Raw genomic sequence first — 18,423 nt, 5'->3', positions numbered from 1 at the left:
GCTTTAGCTGTAGAGCTGGTATGTGTGTGCACTTTGTGGATTTTATTCCACTGGCACTTGCTTAGTTGACTGGTGTAAAACGATACAGTTATGGTTTTGCAATCAGAAAGGCTGCAGATAAAGACCTGGAGAGACGTTATAAGGTCCTGGGTCCAATTTGAAGCAGCAGGCAGGACAATATAATTTTAGGGGGCGCTGCCAGCCTCAGACATCAAAACTTGACTCCTGTTAAGTGTTTTCCATTTTACTGTCAAAATATCAAAGGCTGCTATTTAAACCCAGAGTCTCTTAAAGTTGATTTTCTTTCTCTCTCCTTCTCCCTCACTTCTTTTATTCCCTTTAACTACCCCGATAAACGCGAGGTGAGGTAACCTGTGAAATGTTAGCCCCCTCGCTCCCCACCTCGCCTTGTAGGGGCACTGAAGCTCGGCACAGCCTTAAGCTCTTTCTTTTGGGGTAAAACCTCGCTGTGGCCGGCCCCATTTGTTCCAACGGCGGCCGGGCAGGGGGGCTCTGTGTCCCCATCTCGAGGGCCGCATCGGCCGGGGGCGGCAGCCGGGTCAGAGCCAGCTCAGCGGGCACCGGGGGGACCCAGCTCGACCCTTCCTCGAGGGAGAGGCCACGCCAACACCCCGACACCCAGCGCTGCCCTCCCGGGGCTCGAAGGAGTGCTCAGGGGCAGGGGCACCCGGCCAGCCGCAGGCTGCGAAACCGGGGACAGGGTACGAGGGCAGCGTTTGCCCTGCGCCTCCCCTGGGCACAGCTGCCAAGCCTCTGCCTGCTGCTCCGCTTCCCCGGCGGGCCGGGCCGGGCCGGGCTCGGGTGCAGCCCCGGGCCGGGCAGAATCCCGCCTCGCCCGCCGCAGGGGCAGCGGGGACCGCCGGAGCAGAGGCCGGAGCGGCGGGAGAGGAGGGAGTGGGAGGGAGGGACGTCCCGGCCGGGCTGCGGAGCGGGGCCGCGGGACTGCCGGCTGTCTGTCTGTCTGTCTGTCCGTCCGGCGGGTGTCTGTCTGTCCGTCCGGCGGGTGTCTGTCTGTCCGGCCCGCCCGCGCGCCTGTGCGCGCTGCCCGCCCCGCGGGGCTCACTCGGGCACCCGCCCGCCCAGGCGGGCACGCGTGGAGCTCAGGAAACACCCGTGGCGCTCAGGGACACCCGTGGCGCTCAGGGACACCCGTGGCGCTCAGGAACGCCCGGGGCGCTCAGGGACACCCGTGGCGCTCAGGAACGCCCGGGGCGCTCAGGAACGCCCGTGGCGCTTAGGGACACCCGTGGCGCTCAGGAACATGCGTAGCCCTTAGAAAACACCCGTGGCACTCAGGAACGCCCGTGGCGCTCAGGAGCACCCGTGGAGCTCAGGAACTCCCGTGGCGCTCAGGAAACACCCGTGGCGCTCAGGAACACGCGTGGCCCTCAGGAAACACCCGTGGCGCTCAGGAAACACCCGTGGCCGAAACACCCGTGGCCCTCAGGAACACTCGTGGCGCTCAGGAACACCCGTGGCGCTCAGGGACACTCGTGGCGCTCAGGAACACCCGTGGCGCTCAGGAACACCCGTGGCGCTCAGGAGCACGCGTGGCCCTCAGGAGCACCCGTGGCGCTCAGGAGCACCCGTGGCGCTCCGGAACACGCGTGGGCCCCTGGCGTGCCTCGCCTGCGCGGCCCCGGCCGAGGTCAGGCCCCCGGCGCGGCCCCGCGGAGGCTCCGGCCGAGCGCCCACCGAGAGAGCGCCGGGCCTCCCGCCCTGCCCGCGGCGGGGGCACCGAAATCGGCTCTCGGATGTACTTCGTTTCTATATTGAAACATGGCTAAATGCACGGGATTCTGCTGGCAATGAAGTGGCAAATAAATTATTCCTTCCCTCGAGTATTAAACTGTTATCTGATTGAAGTTCACTCCGATGTTTCAACAATTTAGCTCTGTAAGGGAGGGGTGGGAGGAAAGTAGTTGCGCCCTTAACAGAATAAGTAAATAAGTAAATAAATAAATAAATAAATAAAGCCCTAAATAGTCTTCTGTAGGGAAGAAGTTAATATACTCAATTATTTTCTGAAAAAAGATCATAACATCTGGAAATTGATATCAAATGGTGTACAGTCCCTGAGAGACGATAAACTTCCACTGTATAATATTTCCACTAGAAATCTTAATAATCCCATAAATCTTCCTTGTGAATTGGGAAAATGTAACAGTTCATTGAAATACTCATTGGGAAATAATTGAAAAAATGTAATAGTTCACTGAAATATTCGTGGGTTTTTTCTTTCTTTGGTGCTGTTGCTAACTCTGTGCATGTGTGTAAATATTCCTACTTCGTTTTAAAGACATACACGGAATATTCCCTTGAGCGCTGCATACCATAAAAGAAAAATATGCCCTTTTGACTTATTAATCATTATTACAGAGTTCAAAATTGCAGCGTTCCTCACACATTACTAGAGAAGGCAAACAAGTCTCTCTGTGTGTATTTCGTGTTGCTAAATTCAGTACAAACTTTACAGCTCTCAACTTTTTTCCTTTTTTTTTTCCTTCCCTTTCCCTCACAGACTCTTCCCATTCTGCTCGAGTTATCCAGGGCAACTGAAAGCAAGGGGACTACTCGCCCATTATGCTGGCCCACTGCATCGTAATTAATTACACACAAAGGCAATTGCTTATTGTAATTCACCTCGTGAATGTTTTAATTTCGCAGAAGTAAGCGTAGATGAGGATTTGAACACGTCTAGGCTCCCCGTAATGAATATATGTGTAATTAACGTTGCTGGAAAGATACAGCTTTATATATATATTAAAAAAATAATAATGTGATATAGAAGAGATGTGCGTGTGTGAGCGCGTGTGTCTCCTTGTACCTTGGTCTGGGAGAGAGGAGAGCATTTATGTGTTTTTGTACTGAATTAATGCATCCCTTTGGTTGCGTTACTACAAGTCGGAATAAAGACAATTAAGCCCTTAGCATTTCTGTCACACTCCATTAATTACTGTAGCCGCTGCTGTCCCGACCACTTCGTAACATATTCATCAGGTACGATACGAGTCCAGCAGCGTCAGCCGGTGAAGTAGGCTATTGTTAGTTTAAACTATAGCCTTTCAAATGTTCTTTATTTTACTTTTCATGCTAGATTGTTTTCCTCTCCTTTAAAAATGTTATTCTAAAAATAAAACTCAACATAAATGTTTTAAGATTAGATTTGCCGGGCAAACAGTTTAATTTTCACCATATGTTGCCACAGCAGTTTGTAAATTTAAAAAAAAAAAAAAATCTTTCCACTAAAACCACCACCAAAAAAAATCTAATATAAAAAATGTATTCTTCCCAAAGCGTCTCCCTCCTGTGGGCTATTTTGCAGCTCCCAAATAAATCTTTAAGGTTGCAAGGAAGGGGAAAAAACAAAAGTACCCTGATGACAGAAAAGAAAATCCTGCCATGATAGTGTCCTTTATTAATATTATAGATGTGTAGTGTGCTGGATGGATCAATCATATCCATTCACAATCAGGATTAAGAGAGCCTATTTTAATGAAAATCTATTAGTCTCTCACTTGAGACACGGATGCTGCTTAAATCAATAAACAGCATAAAAGAGAATACTACGCAGGTCTCTAAATTAAAAAAAAAATCCCATCTATGAAATGTGTTAAGACGTCTGTAAAATCCTGAAACCCTCGATCGATACTTATAAATATTTATTTTTTTTTTAACACAAATTGAAAACCATTAACACTGCATCCATTCTTATTATTAAAACAAATTGTCCTTGGAATTATGTGCTGTGGAAATGGAGCCAGATTGAAAGGGCATCCTCTGAAATATGTTTACTCGCTTTCATGTAAACCAATAAAGATCTGCAGGAGTCTGTAGCGTGAGCAGAAAGGTTTGATGTACAATGTCCATGATTACAGTCCCTGAATTAATCACGAGAGAGAGAGGAAAGGAGGGAGCGAGATGGAGAGAGAGGACTCAGTTATCTACTCAACAAAATCTTGCTCGCCGGGTCAGCGCTTATTAAAACGTGGATTAAACCGATGATTTTTCTGCTTGCTTATTTGGCCCATTCCGACCAAAATAAGCTGAAGGGGGAGAGTGGGAGGAAATCAGTTTCGCCCTACGTCATACCACGAGTAAATGTACAAACGTAAATTCCTCCTATAAATATGAAATTCAATACTTTGCCTCGGAAATGCTTAAAGCTAATGCAACATTTAAACTCATTCATGATTATTCCTCTCGTTTAACTCGGAGAAAAACCACAATGGTCAAGAGCTTCCTTTGGAAGAAGAATTAAATAATGACACATGGATTGATACCACGCTAAATAAACGCTCCTCTCTCTGCAGCCCAAGATCCGCACTCTCGGCTGCCAGGCTGCCCGCCCTGCTCGCAGATGCCCCCTCTCGCTTTGGGGAGGGGGCACCGGGGGCAGGCTCGGCTCCGTGGGGAGCAATCAGCCCCGATGGGGCGGCGGTGGGCAAGGGAAGAGGGGCAGAATAAACGGGCCGCCCCTTTTGTCCACTTAGGACCCCCAGACGGGCAGAGGGCTCCTGCCCTGCCCCGGGGCAGTAGGGAGGAGGAGGACGAGGAGGATTTGGGGGCACGGTGCCCTCAGGTGGGCCGGGCAGCCGGGACAGCCCTCAACGTGCCGCTGACGGCCGGTGCTGCAAGGGGCGATCAGGGACAGCGGGGTGGCTTGTGGCACAGAGGTACCCAGGGTGCCGCGGAGAGGCGCGGGGAGAGGGAAGTTCCGAGGAGCGCTGGTGACATTTTAGGTTTGCGACAGGGTCCCAGGAGTTCCGTTCCTGCAAGAGAATGGTATTTGGGCGGCAGTTCCTCCCTCTCTCTCTCCTTCTCTTTCGCCCTCCCTGCATCCCTCCTCCCCAGCCCATTTATCAGGAGCAGCAATAAAGGTAATTCCTCTTTGAACCCTCCGTCAAAGTTTGTAGTGGGGACAAAATTGCCCCCCAGTTTTGTTCCCACCGGCGCCACCTTGCCCTAAGTCCCCCCAAAGCCGCGGGCTGCGCAGAGAGGGGGGCCCAGGGGCTCTCCCCGCCTCCCGCCGCTCCCTGTCACGCCGCTGGGACGGGCCGGGCCCGGCATTCCCCGCAGAGCTCCGCGCTGCGCCCCGGGCCGTGCGCGCCCTCGGGGATGCCCGCGGTTCCGCGCCCCCGCCGCCCGCCCCGCCAGGGTCCGCGCCGCGGGGTTGAGCTTTGCACTGGTCCTGTTTTGTTTGTTTGTTTTTATTATTTTCCCGGCTTTCTCCCTTTCCCTTTCCGGTGCTTTGTTTCGCTTTTCTCTTTCGGAGCGAGTCTGAGGCAAGTTCCCCGGGGCTGCGAGGCTCCCCCGGGCCCTCCCCGCTGCCGTCGAGGCCGCCCGGTGGCGGTGCCCGGTGCCGAGCTGTGCCCGCGCCTGCGGGAAGGGGGGACAGCCACCTTCCCACCCCACCGGGCGCTGCTGGGGAGCAGGGAGGGAGGGATGTGGAGCAGGCAGGAGAGCTTTTCCTCCCCCTCTATCTGAGGAGGGGTTTTGCCCCTGTCCTCGGGGGCAGGAGCCCGGCAGAGGCAGGAGGTGCCGGGGGCTCCGGGAGGAGCGCGGCCGCGCTGGCGGGGCTGCAGGCGTGGGGCTGGGCGCAGGGGGGAGCTGCGGGCAGGAGAGCGGGACGGGGGCGACAGGGAGGAGAGGGGGATCCGGCGGACTCGGTGCAAACTCCGGCAGCCGGGGAAGCCGACGCCTCTCCAGCGCTGGGGACGCGGAGTCAGTAAATATTTATCCCTGATTGCTGCTTGCTGCGACGGAGGCAGAGGGAGCCCGGGCACGGCGGAGATCGGTGCCGCTCCAGCCGAGGGATGGGGAAAGTTCCCGCGGCGGGGGCCGGCCCCGGCACGGAGCCTCTCCCATGGGGAGTGAGCGCCGGGGTCCCCGCGTGTCCGTGACACCGTCGCAGCACGCACCAGCCCGCACGACAATCCTCCACGAGCCCTTACACGCACAGAGAGAGGCACAAGCGGCGTGTCGTGCCGGGACCTTTCCTCAGCCATAGATTACTTCCCCGTCTATCGTTTGCCTTTATTATTTATGTGGTGCCGTGTGATATACATTAGAGCCTCGGATTTGATTGGCGTTTGCGATGACAAGACCTGTTTGTTAAGTTGTAAGGCTTCCTCCGCTCCCTCACTTGTTAAACGAACTCTGGAGGAAGGATGCCACCGAGACACGACAATATAATAAATGTCAGGGATATCCGCAGTGCCGAGATCAAATGATCAATCCTTGTCCGCTAGATAATCATTTTAAATTCGCACAGAGGGAGATTGATTTTTTTTTAAGCCCTTTATTAATTGCTTCCTCGATTATTATTTTTCCCCCTCCTCCTGTGGAAGTGTTAACTCTGGTGCTGGGGGCACCTTTGGATTAATTAAACGTATTTTTAGTGTTTTAATGTTCTGCTAATTTTCAGAACAGTTCCACACTCCCCCGGAAAAGAAACAATGGCCCCTTGCTCCAACAAGGAGCTGCTTTGGTTGCGATTCAGAGCAGAGGGTGGCGTGATGATGAGCTCTGATTATCTCAAACTCGAGGCGGGGGAACGAGAAGGACGTAAAAAGCCAAACGATCAGAAGACAAAATTCCTCCAAATACCGAATAACCCTTCGCGTTAAAGCCCGAGGAGAAGAGACAGAAATAAATAGGTGGGAAGTCGGCTCCGCACGGGGATCAAACGGTGCGGAGAGGCGCTGGAAATGCCGGCCCTGTTATCTGGAGACGAATTTCACACAGCTATTCAAGCGCACAGAATAATAATTATTCCAGGAGTACAACAAAAATAACTGCAGCCTACCAAGATCAAGGTGGGGAAATTATTGCGAGTTCTATGTTAAATCCGGCAGGGTATGTTTCGTTGGGGCAAAAAAAAAGAAAAAAAAAAACCAAAGGTTTAATGCTCTATTTGTCGTGTACACACTCCCGTGTTAACAAATTATGCCTCTGCTGCATGCAGCAAGATAGCTCGATATCCAGAGAAACATTTTAGATTTTCATTTCCCCCTACAGTACCTTCAGAGAACGTAGTAACAATAAACAAGAGGACAGATCCTGCAACGTTCGCATACATCTGGAGAGACTCCCTACCTACGGATACCCCACAGCCAAACAACCCACCCCACATCCTCCGAACACACCGACACGGAGCTCCGAGGCACCTCGCAACTTGTTTAGCTGCAGCACACGTTCCCCTCCGTGCACCCTCCCACCCACCGCCAGCCAGAGCAGGCAACACTTTTAAAACAGCATGTTTGTTTCCCCGATTATTTTCACCGTTTACTTAAGAGAAATTAGCTAAATAGCAAATCAGGTAGAATTTCCAATGATTACCAAAAAATGCACATCTCCGGCTTTTTATTCATTACCTTTTTATTGAACACTCATTTTCCTTTCCTCTTGACAGCGATACATTTAATTGCAGGAGCTCAGTTATTTGGTTAGCTGTGGGTCCGTTTTTACTCACAGTGTTGCCACGCACAGGATGTCCTTAAAATCAATTAAGTCTTCCTCGACTCTCATTTCTGCAACCCATCTACAGAATGTAGATACCTATTTTCATGTTTTCCTCTTCCCCCCTCCCTCCCTTTTATTCCTCTCCCTCTCTCTCTCCCTCTCCCTCTCTCTCTCTCCGTCTCCGTCTCCCCCCCTCTTTTTCGCCGTTGCCTCTTTGCCTCCCTAAATCAAGGTGCAAAGATGCCAAAGAGTGATGAAATGAAAAGAAAGCCAATTGCTGGACTGAGGTGGGGGAGATAGCTGCTCGGAGTCCGCCTGCGACTATGGAGCAGTCAGTAATTGCTGGAGACAGGGAGAGCTGGGGGTTGGGCTGAGGTAGCCATGTATAAATAGTGTGATCTCAAATTGAAAGGCATAAATAACAGCAGGAGTGATCTAACCCTATACAGCCCATCTTCTACGTGCAAAAACAGCGTGCGGAGGACGGCCACATCTCCGATTGAAAACAAGTGGATCTCTGTGGATAAGATCACCGGGCAGCCATGGAAGAACTTACGGCTTTTGTATCCAAATCTTTTGACCAGAAAAGCAAAGAGAGCAGCAGCGGCAGTGGCAGCGGCAACAAGAAGGAGACCATCACGTACAGGGAAGTTTTGGAGAGTGGGTTGGCTCGCTCTAGGGAGCTTGGAAACTCTGATTCTAACCTGCAGGACATGACCGAGAGCAGCAACCATTGCCCGGTGCATCTTTTCAAAGACCACGTAGAGAGCGACAAGGACAAACTGAAGGAGTTCAACACGGGCAGGACAGCGGAAGGTAAGAGCAGGGCTGGGAGCCCTTCGCCCCGCGCTTGTCGCCGGCAGCCCCGGTCCCCTCGGCGGGCGCCCCTGGCTCTCCGCGGCGGGGGCGGCTCGGCCACCGCGGCCCCGGTGCGGCCCCGGTGCGGCCCCGGTGCGGCCCCGGTGCGGCCCCGGCGGGGCGAGCGGGATCGCCTCCCGCCTCCCGCCTCCCGCATCCCGCTTCCCTGCGGCGGCCGCCTCCCTCCCTCCCTGCCTCCCGCGGCGGGAACACAGGCTTAGGAACGCGTACTCCTGCATGCCTAACGTGAGCGTAGCCGCGAAAAACAAGTCACAACTTCGGTGCTGCCCCCCCGCCAGCCCCCGCTCACATCCGAAATCGATCCGGTGCGTTAGGCGTTCTCTCGCCCGGGGGAAGGGGGCAGCGCAGCACGTCAGACGTTTTTGTCTCTATCTGTGTATTTTTGTACGAGGAAACCTTGTCCGGGGAGTTTTAATGCCTTGGGAGACCTGTTCTTCCTGCTTCCGGGCCGTCAGGATGCTGCTGCTGTTCTGGGAGAAAGCGGGAGGCGGAGAGGGCTCTCTCTGGACATTTTGTCTCGGGTCGGTCAGCCTGTCCCTTCTCGGAGGCTCCGAGCGGCGGGGACGAGAAGCAGGAGAGGAGCCTGGCTGTGGGCAGCGGCCCGGAGCCGCTGAGACAGAACCTCGCTGCGGCCAGAGGCACCGGCCGACACTGGTCCCTCGGTCCCCTGCCAGCCCTCTCACCTGGGCCAGGGCAGCACGGCACCCCGCAGACCCCATCCCTTCTCTAAGCAACAACAACGACAACGGCAATTAAAAAAAATTATATTTTTTAAACCAAGACAACTAAAAATCCTGCACAGGCTGACAGGGGAAGGGGAGAATTTAAAGGACGGAGGGATTAGAAAGTTGAGAAAGTGTCTCTAGGCAAGTTAGACAGGTGGACCTGCCTGGGGAGCTACTGGCTAGATTGGGGTAATAAAAACCGGTTAATAGGTTGGGGAACAACAAGCAGCCTTTCAGCTGTTTCCTACTGTTTGATCTTGTTTAATATAACACTGGGAGATTTAATTTACTGCCCAAACTTTTATTTAATATCCTTCTCTTTTCTACCTGCTCCCCAAACAGAAGAACGAGGTATAATCCCGTATTCGGGTACCCATATTTCTGCACGAGCCAGTACCACTAAGCTCTGCTTATTTTCCTTCTCTGATCGAGAGACTGAAAAACGAGAAGATTCAGTTTAAGGGAATCATTCGATGCAGGAGATGATTTTTAAAAAAAAATGAAAGCAGGGCATGCTTCAGAAATTAAAAATAGAATGAGAAGGAACGAAAAAACCCCCTCTACTACTCTGCCTTTTTCCCCATGAATCGAAATTCTGGCTTGTATATTTAGCTAATCTAATCTACGGAGAGGGGCTGGGGGTGGGGATGGAAGGGAGGAGTTGGAAAGAGCTGAGATGCTTGTGACAGTTTAAATTCATGCCAGGTTTCAGTCTAATTTCAACTGATTCCGGCGTGTGATTTCAGTCCCACCGATATGCTAGTTAATATTTTATACCTATCACGGACATGCTGTAGCCTCGGAAAAGAGACAGCTTTTGAACGCGCCTGATTTTCCCTAGGCATTTGCTGGGTTAGCACCCTCGTCTTTTCATAGGGATTCCCTTTACAGGAGAAATGAGAACAAAACGCCATTAAAACCAACCAGCGAATTTCCCCATCCGGAGGCCAGACCCTTCCCAAAGTTTTATGCAGCCAGTATCAGCCCGGACCATGGGGGAACGATCACGGCCAGGGACAGTTTTGATTTTGGAAGTGAAAACGAATGCCTCGGCTTGGGTCCGGCCTGACTTAAGCCTAGATGCTGTCCAGGACGCTTTATTACGTTTAATTAACTTACAGTTTATAATTTGCATTTTGGGATGCTCCTAAATATATAGGTTAATAAATGTTCATGAGCACATTTCTCTGTGTGAGTATACATGTACGTAAATACGTATATAATACCTGTGCACTTGGTGAGGAAAAAGGGAATTAATTCGGGATCATCCGCAGATGCGACTCCCCGAAATCCACGCCACGCAGAAGGGGAGGCACGACAAAGGAGGCACTCGGGGCGGGCTCGTCCCGGGACCCCGCTGGATGCGCACCCGGCGGGCGCCCCAGGCAGGCAGGGGATCCCGGGGAACCGGTTCCGCCTAAAGTGCTGTGTCTCGCTCCAGCATCCCTTCCCCTTTCCTTAGCTGGATTTGAAAGAAGGACAGTGCCTTAGGCCTCCTGGCATTAAGGCAAAGGGGGGAAAATTATAATAATAAAAACGTAGGAAATAACAGGCCAGAGCAAAAGAAATCTCCCTACCCAAGACAGAAAAGGGGAACTTTACCGCTGCCCCCACAGCCTCCCTCGGCCCGGGACAAGCATTCTCAGCGGCTGCCTCTGGTCACAGAGCCCTGCTGGAGTCCCTGTAGGTTGTGAGGGTTCCTGCTGTTCCGGAGGGGCTGGGGTGACCCGTGGCCCTGGAGCCCGCTGTCCCACACAGGGACCGCCTCCCCCGGGGTTTCGAGCCGCGGGCAGGTATTCCGGGGGAAAGAGGGGTGTAAAGGAGGAGAGAGACGGGCGGTCTCTGTCTCATGCTCAGGGAAAGTTTTTTTTACGACACAAATACTATCATCGAGGCTTCACCATGACCGTGGTAGGGAGCTTCTTGCACAACCCTCTTTGGGGGAAAACATCGCCGGAGAAACCCCCTTCCCCCACCTCTTCCCATGCCTGGAGGTATCGGGGGGCCGGCAGTTTTCCTACCACCCCTTCCCCGAACTGCCCGTAACAGCGGCTTCCTCCTAACCCTGGAAAGAAAATAAAATTATATGTATCTGTACAGTTTTCCTGACAGGGCAGCAGACAGGCAAGGCAGCGCGGCTCCCTGCCTCCCCCGGCCCTGGGGCGAGCTGTCCCCGGCCCGGCGCGGAGCCCGCAGCGCACCTCAGCCCCTCTCGCCCTCCAGGGCCTGCCCGGGGACCTCCGGCCCCCTCCGCCAGCTGCTCCCGCAAGTTGTGCTGAGTCTGGGGACGAGGAGGGGAGGAGGGAGACCCCTGTGTGGGAGAATTTCGAAGAGGTGCGAGGGGAGGCTCAGCGTCGTTTTCTTCTTCCCCCTCCCGGCAGGGATCTACGAATGCAAAGAGAAGAGGGAAGATGTGAAGTCAGAAGATGAAGACGGACAGACCAAGCTTAAACAAAGGAGAAGCAGAACCAATTTCACACTAGAGCAGCTGAACGAGCTGGAAAGACTTTTTGATGAGACTCACTATCCGGATGCCTTCATGAGGGAGGAACTAAGCCAGAGGCTGGGACTATCTGAAGCTAGGGTTCAGGTAAGAGAAAGGCTCTGTTCCTGGAAGCGTGCTCACCTCCCTTCCCAACTGCCAGCGGATCCTAGCACAGTGCCCCGTTTCATGCACAACGGGGAGGTGAAGGCAGAGGTGACACGTGAGATGGGAAAGCTGTTTGCAAGTCTGCTGTACCTGTCCTGCCCAACAGTTATTCTGCTCTGGGAATGTCTGCCCGTGTCTAGTGTTTCCTAGGAAGGCAGTTAAAAAAATTTTTTTTGGTATGTGTATGAGGTAGGGTGGTTGGATGGTGATAGTGTTGACAAGTCTCTAATAACTGAACAACTGATTTTTTTTTTTTAAATTTCTCTTTTCCCTCCTTGCAAACGTGCCATTTACTCTCTCTTAATCCTTATTTTCTTCCCGCTTTTTCTATTATGGGGCCATTATGGGGGGAAAAAAAGAAAAAGGCCAGAAAACAATCGCCTGAATAAGGCTAGACAGTTTGGGTGCTGAGGGACGGGATTAGCCAGAGCCGGGGGAAAGGTGCCGGCTCTGATTCGCACAGCAAGCGTATGAATGCATGCCACCCCATCTGGTGGAGGTTCCCCCCGTCCCTCCTATCCCACTTCAGAGACAGCTAAATGCCAATTAGACCTCGAAATCTTGAAAATAGATCCGGGTTGCTGTAGTCCTGGGGCCACCAGAGCTGTCTGTTTGGGTGGCTCCACATCGATTATTTTAAAATTTGATTTTCAGTTTGATGCAGAGGAAAAATACTCCCTCTTCCCCCAAGCCAACTAGGGAATGCTTCCACAAAACAGATGTCATATTAAAAGAAACAAAAACCCTCAACCAAACAAAAACCCCCAACACAGAAATAATTAACAAAAATCTACCTAGAAAAAATAAGATCAACCTGTGGCTCTCTGAGCAGGCCCAGAGCAGGAGAAACCTGAAGGAAATCTCTTCTTGGATTAAAATTCTATACTTGCCCTAAGAGACACAAACCAAACTAAAACTCAAGAAGAAAAAGCCACCAAGGCAACCCCTCCAGTGAACAAAACGCCCTGACACCCTAGAGATAAGAGATGCCCATGTGTATTTATACCCGCCCGTAGGAGTGTGCGGGTAGCTACACACGGGCAGGGTATGGCTCTGGGCACAGACGGAGGCTCCGTGCCCTGACCTCACTCCCGGGGCACAGCGGGAATGGGGAAACACGGCCCCGAGCTGGAGTGGGGAGAGGGCTCTGATGGAGCCCCTCCTTAAGCGCGGAAGGCAAGCTGACAGCACACTGCTCAGCCAGCATTGCCTGAGCAAGCCACTACCACGTTTTATACAACTGTCTCCCGGAGGCAGATCCTGAAATAAATGGAGTACCTAAGTTGCTTTCGTTCCCTTTTTCCTATTTTTTATTTTTGTCTTCTTTCAAGGTTTTAAGGTTTTATTCTCCCCTGAGCTCCTCTGAGTCTCAGTACAAACTGAGCAGGGCAAGGGGTGGTGCCGGGCACATGCCTTAGGAATGGCATCTTGCAGGGAATATTGCAGGGGTTCAGAGTGCAGCTGGCCTACTTTCTCCTGGAAGATTGATCTAACCACACCATATAAATTAATGAAAAGATTAAACTTTTGCTGAAGGGGACATCAACTTATGTCATCTTCCCAGATCTTCTTACTTGGGCTCTGTAATATCTTTCCAAGGCCTTGATGTACTGTTTCTATAAAAATAAATTACTTGTAATTGAATTCTGCACTCTTTCTTTCAAGTACTTTATTACTGAGGAGCACCTTAACAGGATGTTCATAGTTACAGGAAAATTGGTGCTTCAAGTGCTTAAAACAGCACACACATACAGCATAAAAAAAAATAAAAGCCCCCCCCCCCCCCAAATCAGGAGGAGATTATGACTGAGGTTAGAAAAAAGTATTTATTATTTTTATAAAAGAGGTTTGTGTGGATTAAAAAAATCCTTATACATAAAATAGGTATAAAGAGGAAAAAGAGGGAAAATGGATAATTAATTAGGAAATAAGCACAGAGCTAATATTCATCAATAAGTAGAAACAGAAAAAAAAAAAAAAAAAGGAAAAGGCAGAAAAGGGAAAGGTTTGTTTTTTGGTTTTTTTTCCCCCTAATACTTTCAGAATTGTTCTCTAATTCCTATCTGAACCTCTTGTCCCTTGCTGTTAAAGGATATAGTTTCAATTTAGCGTGGAAATTTGCTGTAAATAAATTGAAGCTCCTATGGTAGCTAGTCCTTATTAACCTTTTATTTTTAGTGTTGTACTGGAAACTCATATCACCCAGCTGTCAGGGTTATAATTGAAAGTTATGAGACCATAGTGAGGAGCAGGCAGTAATTCAATTACAACAAATATCTTTGGGTTTATGGTGCAGGGCTAAATTAAATGTCATTATTCACTGTCTCTAATGGAAATCAAAAGGAAATCAGATTAGAGCATTTGTGAAAGAAATCACTGAGTGATCCTTAATGAAGAAATAACTGTCTAAAACAGTGTACTGTGCTTTACTTAGCATATTCATGACTAATTGGAATTGATCGCGAATCACACCAAGCCTGATTTATTATCGCTTAATGCAGTGGCTAATTCATCACTTTTATTCCTCATAACCTTATTTTTTCGTAGCTAAAGGGAAAGGCCACTTCGTTTTCCAGATTTAAATATAATTTCGGTTTGAAAGATGTTCTGATTTGCAAGAGAAGTTGTTTAAACGCTGCTTAAATTTCTTCTGACAATTTACACTGCTTTGTCGAGGCGGGGGGGCATGGGGAATATATACAAGGAGATTTCCTGCAAGGATTTACCACAGTAAAAAAAGATGTATTATTGTCGCTCCAGCTCGATAATATTTTGCATGCTCATATTTAAATACATCTGTACATGTGTATAAATCCCTAACGGTCCAGTAAAAAGGAGAAGCGATGCATGTTGCTAATATTTGCGTGCTGCTGGTAGGGAAAAATAGGCTTGTGCTTGTGCCACGCTGTGCTGCGCAGGGCAGCGGGGCGGCAGCGATGCCCGCTTAGCACGGGGAGGGCTGAGCCGGCGGCAGCCGCCAGGGACGGGAACCAGCGCTGGTGGGTGGGTGCGTCTGTCTGTCTGTCTGTCTGTCCGTCCGTCCGTCCGTCGGTCTGTCCGCACCCGCTGCGCTCCGCAGCCGCCCGCTGCGAGCTTCCCCCGCAGACACCCCGGGCAGGAGAAATGGTGCGCTAAATCAGAGAAGGCCAATTCCTACTTAAGAAAATCACTGAGGTACCCGAGGTAATTAATGCCTTCGGAAGCCTTTCTTTGCACTAATTACTCCGTTGTAAATGACCATCATTAAGGCAATTGAAGAAAGCTTGAAGGGAAAATTTGATGTAGGAAGTGCAGTTAGTATTAATTAACCGTATGATCTCTTGGCAAGTGCAAGAACATCAAAGGTTGTAGGTGTTTACTTAGCCACAAGATTTTATCAGCGGTGAAAGTCAATGTTTGTCCATATTCGGTAGGTTTTGGCGTAAAGATAAGGATCTGCAAAATATTTTGGCCCGCGTTTCTGATGATGTTTTGGGGCGAGATGTTAATCGAGCACGGCAGAAGGGGAAAAGTAATGAAAGTCTGAAATGCCCCTGGAAAAGAGGCACGGGAAGTGCAGTGGCAACTGCTAAATTCTTCGATTGTTTGAGTGAGAACGGCTGGAATTGGGGAAGCATTATCGGATTACAGGCGTTCCTCGGGTAGGGGCATGAGCACTTCTCTACATCCCAGCCTGCAAAAGATGCTGCTCTTGTCTGGCCAGAGGTCTGCGGATTTTGTTTTCTTTAACATTAATGGAACGGGGAATGATTCAGACCCTTTCGCGAAAGTTGAGTGTCTTGCATCTTGTCAGAGATCATCGATTTTAAGCCCAGCTCGGGAGAGAGCAGGAGCTCCAGTCTCTTGGGGGCCAGATCCCGGAGTCTGACCTGGCCCACGCTGGCTCTTCCCGGGCTGCTTAAAATGACTGGGAAGGGTACGAGGGTCCCCTCCGTCCTGCGGGTGGTCTTACTGTAAGCGTCGCTCCAGACGGGTGGCAGAAAGACCGTCACTGCCTGCCCAGGGGACACGGGGCGCTCCGGGACCGGTGCTGAGCGGCGGGCTCCCGGTCTCTCCCTCTGCGAGAGCGCTTCCCAACTCCTGGGTTCGACTGAGGGTCCGCAACAAGGAGCAGGAGCTCCCCCCGAACAGCCCCTCAGCAGCACAGAGAGGGGCTCACTCCGCCTGGGGCCGAGCTCATCCCCTCCACTGCTCCCGAGGGGAGACCGCAGCAACGCTGTGCAGTCACTGGCCTCACCCCTCCATCCCTAGCTCCTGAGCAGCTGCCTGGGCCACCTCCATCTTTTTGTTGTTGTTTTGTTTTTGTTTGCTTTTTCTTTTCACAGGTCTGGTTCCAGAACAGGAGAGCAAAGTGCCGAAAGCAGGAAAACCAGATGCACAAAGGTGGGTTAGGGGTGTGGACCGGCCGGGGGCTGGCGGCCTCGGAGCCCCGGGCGCCTTCGCCACTCACCCGGCCCTGTGTCTCTCCGCAGGTGTGATCCTGGGAACCGCCAGCCATTTAGACGCCTGCAGAGTAGCCCCCTATGTGAATATGGGAGCCCTGAGGATGCCTTTCCAACAGGTAGTTAGCTCCGGTTTTATTTTACTTTCCCCCAGTAAGCTCCGACCCCCATTCGTTTGCACGGGAGGAAGCCGGACACGTTTACAAGTGCCATTTATATAGAAGTTGGCACGTATTAAAAACAGGCTGTAAAACTTCGCGAAGGAGCCCCCGCCCGGCTTTCGGGAGCTCAGCGCTGCTCGGGACGGAGCGGGGGGTCCCGCGGCCCGGGAGGCGCCGGCGGGGCTCAGGGCCCTCGGCTGCCGTGCCATGGGCTGGCACAGGGCCCCGGGGCCGCCCGCGGACCGGACCGGCCTCCCGGGGCCGCAGCGCCTTCCCCGGGCGGGGCGGGCCCGGCAGTGGCCGGACGAGCCCGCTCGCCCTCTGCGGGCCGGCCCGGCTCGGTCCGAGCAGCCCGGGGGGCTTTGGGCGCCTCCTGGCCCGGAGAGCGCGGCGGGGGCGGCTCCTCCGCCCGCTGGGCCAAACCAGGAGGGGGAAATACTATGCGGACCCTTGCTCTGTAGTTGCCCTCCTCATTCCCGGGCGGGCTGTTGAGTCCTGTCCTTTTCCGATGATGTGACCACCCCGGAGGTGGGGAGCCTGCTCCCAAATGCTCTGCCGCCCTGACGGCCAGCCAGGACAGGGGCAGTGGCGACGGGAGTGCAGACTCCGACGCCACTGCGGGGCCCGGGTCCGTGCCCAGCGAGGCGCAGCCACCCGGGGAAAGCCGCTGGGGAAAACCGGGACGAGGGCGATGAAATTCCATTCCCGCTTCCAGCCGGTTGTAACTCTCCCTCCCTCGGTATTTTCTTTTTCTTTCTTTTTTAAAATTTTTTAAAATTTATTTTTTATTTTTTATTTTTTTTTTGTCAATTAATCGGGGAATTGATTTTTTTCCAGCCCAAAGGGACCCTCCACCACCTTCTCCATCTCGGAGACACGTGGAGCTGACAGATTAATTGTATTGATTTTTAAAAGACATATTTGGACCAAAATAATTAAATACATAAATAAACTCTCCCCCACTCCTCCCTGAACCTACCCGAAGCTGAAATCTCTCAGTCAACCCAATGTGTTTGTGTAGGTCTAGAAAGCTCCAAAGCAAACACTAGCCGGGTATAGCAAGGGACCCACGGCCAAAGAGTTTTTAGCAAGGTATAAATAAACATCCCTGGAAAAAAAAAAAAAGAAAAAAAAAAAGAAAAAAAAAAAAGCTATTTAGCACTTGTTGGCGTCCGTGCGTAGGGCCGCAATTATTTATTTATTTATTTATTTATTTATTTATTTATTTATTTATTTATTTATTTACTTGAAACCACCAGGAGGAGGGTTAAGCGGGTCTCTGTGCCCTCACTGAGCAAGGAGCGGAGGTTTGCCGCCCTGATTGCGGGGGACCCTCCGCTAACAAGTTGGTGTTTCCATGCGCCGGGCTGCCGGGCAGGGTCGGGGCTGGGGACGCGCGTCCCGGGGTGTCCCGGGGGTCTGTCTGTCCGTGTGTCCCTGGCTCGGACTGACGCCGTGTCTCTGCCCCGCCGCCCAGGTCCAGGCGCAGCTGCAGCTGGAGGGCGTGGCCCACGCGCACCCGCACCTGCACCCGCACCTGGCGGCCCACGCGCCCTACCTGATGTTCCCGCCGCCGCCCTTCGGGCTGCCCATCGCCTCGCTGGCGGAGTCCGCCTCCGCCGCCGCCGTGGTGGCCGCCGCCGCCAAGAGCAACAGCAAGAACTCCAGCATCGCCGACCTGCGGCTGAAGGCCCGCAAGCACGCCGAGGCCCTGGGGCTCTGACACGCTTGCCCCGAGCCCCCCGTCACACCCCGCCCCGGGTGCCCGCGGCGGGCGGGCGTGTGACCCGCACGGACCGCCGCTCTGCCCCTCCGCTCCTCCTCATCCTCCTCCTCCCTGCCTGCGGGGCGAGCAGCGAGCGCTCCGGCCGCCCTGCCGCCTTATCTCTTTTTTGGTTTATTTTATTTCTGTGTTTCGTTTTTATTTCTTTCCCCTTCCCCGAGGTGTGCGAGCGCCGTTCTGCTGGCCCGGCCGGCCCCAGGGACTCGGCGGCCGCAGGAGCCGCGTGGCGCGGCGGGGACGCTCCGCCCGCCGCGGGGCCCCGGACACAACACACGCCAGCAGCAAACGCGCACCCGCC

General features: G+C 52.5%; 1 protein-coding gene across 1 annotated transcript; it reads left to right on the top strand.

The window, feature by feature from the left end:
• Positions 1-7,930: 7,930 nt before the first annotated feature.
• SHOX (SHOX homeobox) lies at positions 7,931-18,065 on the top strand. The gene is made up of 5 exons (XM_059466456.1): positions 7,931-8,301; positions 11,471-11,679; positions 16,065-16,122; positions 16,212-16,300; positions 17,820-18,065. The coding sequence occupies exons 1-5, from the start codon at positions 8,028-8,030 to the stop codon at positions 18,063-18,065; spliced, it is 876 nt and encodes a 291-aa protein (XP_059322439.1). The 5' UTR covers positions 7,931-8,027.
• The last annotated feature ends 358 nt before the right edge of the window (positions 18,066-18,423 follow it).

Source organism: Ammospiza nelsoni, chromosome 2, assembly GCF_027579445.1.
Source record: "Ammospiza nelsoni isolate bAmmNel1 chromosome 2, bAmmNel1.pri, whole genome shotgun sequence".
NCBI lineage: Eukaryota > Metazoa > Chordata > Aves > Passeriformes > Passerellidae > Ammospiza > Ammospiza nelsoni.
Note: the sequence above shows the minus strand (reverse complement) of the source record. Positions and strands in the feature narration are given on the sequence as shown.

Bases quoted from the DNA above. Each gene is read 5' to 3' on its own strand.
- SHOX (XM_059466456.1), top strand. From the start codon at position 8,028: ATGGAAGAACTTACGGCTTTTGTATCCAAATCTTTTGACCAGAAAAGC. The intron at 8,302-11,470 runs GTAAGAGCAGGG...CCCTCCCGGCAG, and splicing joins CACGGGCAGGACAGCGGAAG to GGATCTACGAATGCAAAGAG. The intron at 16,301-17,819 runs GTAGTTAGCTCC...CCCGCCGCCCAG, and splicing joins TGAGGATGCCTTTCCAACAG to GTCCAGGCGCAGCTGCAGCT.